An 8,218-nucleotide genomic window follows, 5' to 3' on the forward strand; every position below is an offset into this window, starting at 1 on the left:
ATCGGAGGATATATTGGCATGGCCGAATGATACGAGGATGTCGGGGAAGTTGGAAGTCTCGCCGGTGGAGTCGAGGTTAAGCCTCGGTGTTGTGGAGAGCGTGTGACTGGTCGAGCAGAGCGACGGCCGCGATGAAGCTCGGCGGCGGTGACTGGCGGAAAAGGAGTGAGCCTAGGGCCGGCAGATTGCGACGGAGGATACGAAAGATCCCCGGTACAGGTCTCGTCGTCGTACGGAAAAAGTTGAGTCTGTGATATAATGGCTAAAGGAGCAAAACCGAATACTGGAAAACTTTTGTGGAACTGAGGTAAGTTGGCTGTATATATACACGTATGTGCTTGTTAAGGTGATTAGCTGACAAGCTCCACCTGGGCCAGACTGATTGATTATCTGATCGTGCTCCTCCTTGTTAATAAAACATCATATTGATAAAAAGATCCTCTTAAGGTGTTAGGTGACTTTTTCAGTTTTTTTCTTTTGTATTATTATTATTTTTTTTAATAATAAAATAATAATAAAAATAAATACTGTCCATATACAAAGAGCACACAATGCTGTCTGTGTTTATCTGTGTAAATCTGAACCTTTTGCTCCAATAAAACTTTCAAAACTTCAAAATTTCAATATTCAGAGTTTTGCTACGTAATTTTAGACAGTTTAGACCATCAAAGTAGTCTGACTCTACTCCACTCCTACTTGACCTGCTCTTTGAGGTAATTGGTTATGCTCTCAATCATTCATCCATGTTAATTTTGTCAATAAAAGAGCAAAGAGACTATCATATGTCATTTGCATTTGGGAGTCGCAGTGGAGCTCAATCTTTGAGATGCTTCTCTTTCTTTACACACTCTTGCTGTTACATCAGCTTCATACAAAGGCAGGAAACACTCTATGCCGAATGATGGGAGATCCTAAATACCCGCTGATTTCCAAGAATGGAGACATAAACATTGGAGCACTTTTTCCAGTCCACAGCACAGAGACATTACCTTCATTTGAGTTTACACAAAAACCTCAGCCTCTCTCATGCTCCAGGTTTGTTACATTTATACATTGATATATTAGAGCAGAAAATGTATTTAAAAATAATAAAATGCATTATATATAAATTCACTTTATAACAGCAAATATTTAATATGGGCTTTTAAAAAAAATCTGAATGCAATTAATATCATTCCCTTCTCTGCATTATTGATTGATTGATTGATTGTAATATAGTTGATATTTAGCCTACTGATTTAATGTTTCATTTCACAGTATGAATCTGAGAGATTTTCGACTAGCACAAATCATGATCTTTGCCATTGAGGAGATTAACAATAGTGAAAGTTTGCTCCCAAATGTTTCTATTGGTTATCAAATCTATGATACCTGTGGTTCAAGACTGTCTACCATGAGTGCAATTATGGGACTGATGAATGGTCAGGAGTTTGGAGGAGGAGACAAATGTATTGGACAGTCTCCTTTGCATGCTATTATAGGAGATTCAGAGTCTACTGCCACAGTGATTCTCTCCAGAACAACAGGACCTTTTAAGATTCCAGTGGTAAAGAGCAATAACACAAATGATTGACACATTGAGTGATGACTATTTCACTGTTTCCTGACTCCTTTTTTTTCAGATAAGTCATTCGGCTTCATGTGAATGCCTCGGTAATAGAAAAGATTACCCTTCATTCTTCAGGACTACGGCTAGTGATTACCACCAGAGCAGAGCACTTGCATACATAATCAAGGACTTAGGCTGGTCTTGGGTGGGAGCTGTGAACAGTGACAATGAATATGGAAACTATGGAATGGCAATATTTCTGAAAATAGCCCAGGAAGAGGGGATTTGTGTAGAGTACTCAGCTAAATTTTACCGAACAGAGACAGAAAAACTCCAGAAAGTGGTATATACAATTAAAAAAAGCACTGCAAAAGTGGTTGTTGCATTTGTTTCATTTCTTGAGATGGGTTTACTTATTGATCAGCTAAGTATTCAGAACATTACAGGCCTGCAAATGATTGGAGTTAAGTCATGGATAACTTCAGAGAATTACATCACTCCAAACAGCTTTCGTGTGCTAGGAGGGTCACTGGGGTTTGCAATGAGAAAAATCAATATTGAAGGGTTTTCAGATTATGTTACAAAAGCATTCTGGGAAACAGCCATCCCATGCTTATATCTTGAGGGGATTTCTTCTCAATATGCATTAAGTTGCAGAAGATATGAGGATCTACTTGTGCTGAAAAATTACAATGAAGATGTGACTGAACACAGATATTCAGCCAACGTCTATGAAGCAGTTTATGCTGTGGCTCATTCACTACACAGTCTGCTCAAGTGCAAAGAACAAGAAGGTTGTGAGAAAGGCCTGACAATACAACCACAGCAGGTAAAGATAAAACACAGATGAACAGAAAGGGAGAAAAGGAAGGTAACGATATTTATGGTGAACAATGTAATAAAATGTCTCAAAGATAATGTGCAAAACTGTATTTTTTCATTAGGTGGTTGAGGCTCTGAAAAAAGTAAATTTCACTGTAAAGTTTGGAGATCGTGTGTGGTTTGACAGCACTGGTGCCACAGTAGCCCAGTATGAAATTGTGAACTGGCAGCAGAACTCAGATGGATCATTCCAGTTTAAGCCGGTGGGATACTATGATGCCTCATTGCCCCCTGACCAGCGCTTTGTACTCAACACTGAAAACATAATATGGGCTGGAGGAAAGTTGCAGGTAAATAACATTGGTAAATATTGGTAAATATTTAAAAAAACAAACTGTGCCTTTAATTAAATCCCTGCATTTATATTATTAAAGTTTACCAAAAAAATGAGGTTCAACCACACAAAAACACAGAAAAACCACAAGTTAGGTTTGAAAGAAGCTAATGTGTCATGATGAGTCAACATTTCTGTGAGTCAACACTTTGAATCAATTCCTTTTTTTCCCACTCTCTCTCTCTCTTATTAATTTGTGGTGGATAGGTATATTCAGGGCATGAACACTTTCAAATTATTACATTTATATACACTGCCATTTAAAAGTTTAGATTCAGTAAGGTTTTTAATGTTTTTAAAGACTTTTTCTAACAATATAAGGCTTTACTATTACTTTTTAACAATTGAACACATCCTTGCAGAATAAAAGTAATAATTTATTTCAAAAAAGAGAGAGAGAAAAAAAACTGACCCCAAACTTTTGAACAGTAGTGTGTATTTGTACAAAAAACATATTTTAAATAAATGCTGTTATTTTTTAACTTCTTATATATCAAAGAATCCTGAAAAAATATCACAAATTCCAAAAAAAGAAAATATTAAGCAGCAAAACTGTTTGCAACATTGAAAATAAATCAACATATTAAAGTGATTTCTGAAATATCATGTGACACTGAAGACTGGAGTAATGGCTGATGAAAATTCACCTTTGCATCACAGAAATAAATTATATTTTAAAATATATTAAAATAGAAAAATGTTATTTTAAATTGCAATAATATTTCACAATATTACATTTTGTTCTGTATTTTTGATTAAATAAATGCAGACTTGATGAGCATGAGAGACTTCTCTAAAAATCTTACTGTTCCCAAACTTTTTTCCATGTAGAAGCCAAGGTCTGTGTGCAGTGAGAGCTGTCCTCCTGGCACCAGAAAGGCTACTCAGAAAGGAAGACCTGTCTGCTGTTATGACTGTATTCCATGTGCAGAAGGAGAAATCAGTAATGAGACAGGTAATTCTCAGCTCTGTTTTGTGTTTTCCCTCTTACATTGCACTTGCTTAACAAATGGTTTGAATTCAACATTTTTTTTTATCTCTACCTATAATGATCGCAACTTCCTTTCCAGATTCAAATAACTGCAAGCAGTGTCCAGAGGAATACTGGTCTAATGCTGAGAAAAATAAATGTGTGTTAAAGGCTGTAGAGTTTCTGTCATTCACAGAAGTAATGGGTATAGTGCTAGTCTTTTTCTCGCTGTTTGGAGTAGGATTAACTGCGCTGGTGGCCTTCCTGTTTTACAGCAAAAGGGACACCCCCATAGTAAAAGCCAACAACTCAGAACTGAGTTTCCTGCTGCTCTTCTCATTGACTCTGTGTTTCCTCTGTTCACTTACTTTCATTGGTCGGCCAACTGAATGGTCCTGTATGTTGCGTCACACAGCGTTTGGGATCACTTTTGTCCTCTGTATCTCCTGTGTTCTGGGAAAAACAATAGTGGTGTTAATGGCATTCAAGGCAACACTTCCAGGAAGTGATGTCATGAAATGGTTTGGGCCTGAACAACAACGACTCAGTGTTCTTGCCTTTACACTTATACAGGTACTTATATGCGTGCTTTGGCTAACAATATCTCCTCCATTTCCTTACAAAAACATGAAATATTATCATGAAAAGATTATTCTCGAGTGCAGTCTGGGTTCCACTATAGGTTTCTGGGCTGTGCTGGTTTATATTGGCCTACTGGCTGTTTTGTGCTTCATACTGGCTTTTCTGGCTCGCACACTGCCTGATAACTTCAATGAAGCCAAATTCATCACATTCAGTATGCTAATATTTTGTGCTGTATGGATCACTTTTATCCCAGGTTATGTCAGTTCTCCTGGAAAATTCACTGTAGCTGTGGAGATTTTTGCCATTTTAGCCTCAAGCATTGGTTTACTATTCTGCATATTTGCACCTAAATGTTATATTATCCTGTGTAAGCCTGAACAAAATACAAAGCAACATATGATGGGAAAAAGAACATTATCCCCCACCTGAATATAATATATCCCCCTAAAAATATAATTCAAAAACCATGCAGTGTATTGTAAATAATATAACGACATATACTTAAAATAGTTGTGCAAGTAATAAAAGATAACATAAATAAATAAAATAAATAAAAATCTGTTTTAATTTTAGAAACTTTTTGAGTCCCCCCTCCCTTCCTTGATCTACTGTCTGCTTCCCCTCTTTACTTCACCTACTCACACCAAGTCTGGTGGGAGAGAACAAAGCTCTTCAGTAGTTGTGGAACTCCAGTAAGTAGGATGTCAAGGCTATTTTATTCACTTTAAACATTGGATGAAGTGATTCTTTTCTTTTTAAAACATATGATGCTGAATCATTAATAAATTAGTCATGACAAAAAAGTCCGCTATGCTAGCAATTATAACATTAGCTTTTTTGGTGGCTGGTTCAATACCATAGCTTGCCGAATATTAATTAACCCACTACAATTAATATGGTGATAAGCCTATGTGTGAACTGATATTAGGCTAATATTGTAGACCATTGTGTTGGGTTTTGCTCAATTTGATGTTAAGTGGCAGATCAGTGGGCTTGCTGCAGTTGAACATCTAAGTAAGAGATGTCCTCTGTCCCAGAAAAAAACCTAAAATACTATGGGGAGTTTGCAAGATAATTTAATAATTATAACATGACCGCGTGGTGAACCTATGAACCTTAATAGAGCAAGTGAGGCAAAGAGAACGCACACCTATAGAGGTGCAAGTTGATTGAAATTTAATCTCTAATTGAAAGAGAACAACTGCACACTCACTTAAGCATAGGCTATTTATTAACCAACGTTTCGGCTAGTAGCCTTTGTCGAGGTATATTTTCACAAAATGGAGAGTAGTATAAGCAAAGGAGATAATTGTACACAACTGAGTGGTGAGATCCAAATCATCCAATAATTAACCAAATGACAATTAGACTCTAACATGGAAAGTAATAACATCAACAAATTGATCTATACAAACATAATAAATGAAAATTACAATCCAACAAAATTAAATCAAATTGTTACATTCACAAAAAACAACTTAAATCAGAATCACATCAAAATAATCACCAAAACATGAAATAGTTCATTAGATTCTGACATGAAAAGAATAAATCAACATGAAAAATTCCAAGCAAACAATATTTTAAATCAGATAATTAAACATTAGGTTACAAAAAAACAACTTAAATCAAAATCAATATTTAAACCATGTGGAGTCAAGGTTTTCAATTTATGAATCCAAAAAGCCTCCCGTTTAAGTAGTATTTGGTCCAAATCCAAAATCACCTCTCCTCAGTGAAGATGATTTCTCGATTCCTATATAATGTAATGAAGTGATAGGATGATTAAAATCAGTAAAGTGCACTGCTAATGGATAATTCATATTTTTACATCTTATAGTACTACGGTGTTCAGCAATGCGCGTTTTAAGTTCTCTACATGTTTTTCCTACATATGATTTACCACAAGGGCAGGTTATGAGATAGATGACCGCTTTGGTTTTACAACTTATTATTCCTGTAATGGGAATCGATTTACCGGTATGTTGGTGTTTAAACTATGTGCAACGATATGTATAGTTACATTGATTACACGAACCACAACGAAAGTTACCTTCTGGAATAGGTGTCAATGTCATTTGAGTTGTTATAAATGGAGGAGACAAATCTGATCTCACTAGATAATCTCTTAAATTTCTTCCACGTTTAAACACCGTGAGAGGGTGATTATGGAGATATTCAAGTCTTGCATCAGATTGCAAAATGTGCCAATGTTGGTGAATTATATTTTTAATTTGCTCTGAACGTTTAGTGTATTTGGTAGTAAACATAACAGAGAATCTTTTCTTCTTTTTTTTTCTTTTGTCATTAATAAATCTGAACGAGACCTGTCTTCAATTTTTTGTTCCACTACTTGAATTTGATTAACCTTATATCCTCTACAATAAAAATATTGTTTTATGTCAATAAGGTTCTTATTAAAATCATCCTGTCTACTACATATTATTTTTAGTCGACACATTTGGCTGTAGGGAAGGCTATTCTTTAAGGGTAACGGATGGTAAGAGTCCGCTCTCAAAAACGTGTTTCGAGCTGTTGGTTTCATATAAAGATCCGTATATAAGCAGTTATTGTCCCAAATTATCCATAAATCCAAAAAACTAATTTTATTAGGATCGTAGTCCTAGTGAATGTTAAAAAAAAATCAGAACAGTAAATTAAATATTGATAAAAATAATTCAATTGTACAACATCTCCCTTAAAAAGGCAAAAACAATCATCCAGGTATCTCATATTTTTCAGGTAAAACATATTTTTCTTCAAAGGAGGCCATATATAGATTTGCAAAGGAAGGTGCAAACGCACTACCCATAGCCACACCACGTCTTTGAATGAAAAAGTCATTCTGAAAGATAAAATAGATATGAGAAAGAACAATCTCAGATAATGTTTCAATACATTCATTAGAGGGGAACAAATCACCACGTTGTCAGTCCTGTGTCTTGTGTTTTGTTCCCCACGTGCTCCATGTCCTTTTTTTCCTCCTATGCCTTTATTTGGTCCTTCCCGTTCCTGTCCTTATTATGATCATTTGTTCCAGGTGTTCCCCGTTTAGTTCTATTGATCCCAGGTGTTCCCTCATTAGTTTCCATGTATATTTAAACCCTGTGTTTCCTGAGTCGAGCGTGCTGTCTTGAACGTCGATCCCATGTCCTACGTGTGTTTCCCTTGATGCCATTAATGTTTGTTGGTTATGATTCTCCTGCGTTCTCCTCGTTCCTCGCTCCTTGTTACTCGCTCCTCACAGTAGGCACACCATAACAGAAGACAGCACCTAACAGAAAGTAAGCGGCGCCCCTTCTCCCCGTTTTTGTTTTCGTTTTTTTGTTTTGTTTTTGTTTTCCGTATTTCCCCCCACCGTGATTATGGAGATCGCTGCACGCTTCATCACGCTAGCCTGTAGAGATCTCCCCTTCGTCGAGTATGGCTTTAGATGACGCCACCATCAACTCTTTGTTCTGGCACGGAGCCAATTACCATCGCCCCGTGGACCTCCCAGACACCACGGGACTAAGCTGGAGGGAAGGGATCCTCCGGCGTCTGGAGAGCGTCAGGCCCCGAGCCAGAACCAGCCCGCTCCAAAGTCTATCCCGCCGGCCGCGACTCTCTCCAGCCCGCCGGCCGTTCCGATGTCAAGCCCGCAGGCCGCGCCGTTCTCCCTTAACCAAAGGAGAAGGATGAGGAGAAAAAGACTGTTCTCCGCCCTCATCCTTGCCCTAGAGCTCGCTCCAGTGTGGGCTCCAGCCCCCGAATCCAGCCCAAAGAGGGCTCCAGTTCCTGAGTTTAGTCCACGGAGGGCTCCTGTTCCCGAGTTTAGCCCAGAGAGGGCTCCAGTCCCCGTGTTTAGCCCAGTGAGGGTTCCTGTCCCCGAGTTTAGCCCAGAGAGGGTTCCAGTCCC

At 37.6% G+C, this 8,218-nt stretch overlaps 1 protein-coding gene across 1 annotated transcript; it reads left to right on the forward strand.

Moving 5' to 3' along the window:
* Nucleotides 1–817: 817 nt before the first annotated feature.
* LOC107751720 (extracellular calcium-sensing receptor-like) lies at nt 818–4,749 on the forward strand. Its single transcript, XM_016567474.1, has 6 exons — nt 818–1,035; nt 1,258–1,546; nt 1,623–2,378; nt 2,494–2,721; nt 3,597–3,720; nt 3,836–4,749. The coding sequence occupies exons 1-6, from the start codon at nt 827–829 to the stop codon at nt 4,747–4,749; spliced, it is 2,520 nt and encodes an 839-aa protein (XP_016422960.1). The 5' UTR covers nt 818–826.
* Nucleotides 4,750–8,218: the final 3,469 nt, after the last annotated feature.

The sequence above is a fragment of the Sinocyclocheilus rhinocerous genome, unplaced genomic scaffold (assembly GCF_001515625.1).
Source record: "Sinocyclocheilus rhinocerous isolate Xijiao unplaced genomic scaffold, SAMN03320098_v1.1 scaffold1282, whole genome shotgun sequence".
In the NCBI taxonomy this organism is placed as follows: domain Eukaryota; kingdom Metazoa; phylum Chordata; class Actinopteri; order Cypriniformes; family Cyprinidae; genus Sinocyclocheilus; species Sinocyclocheilus rhinocerous.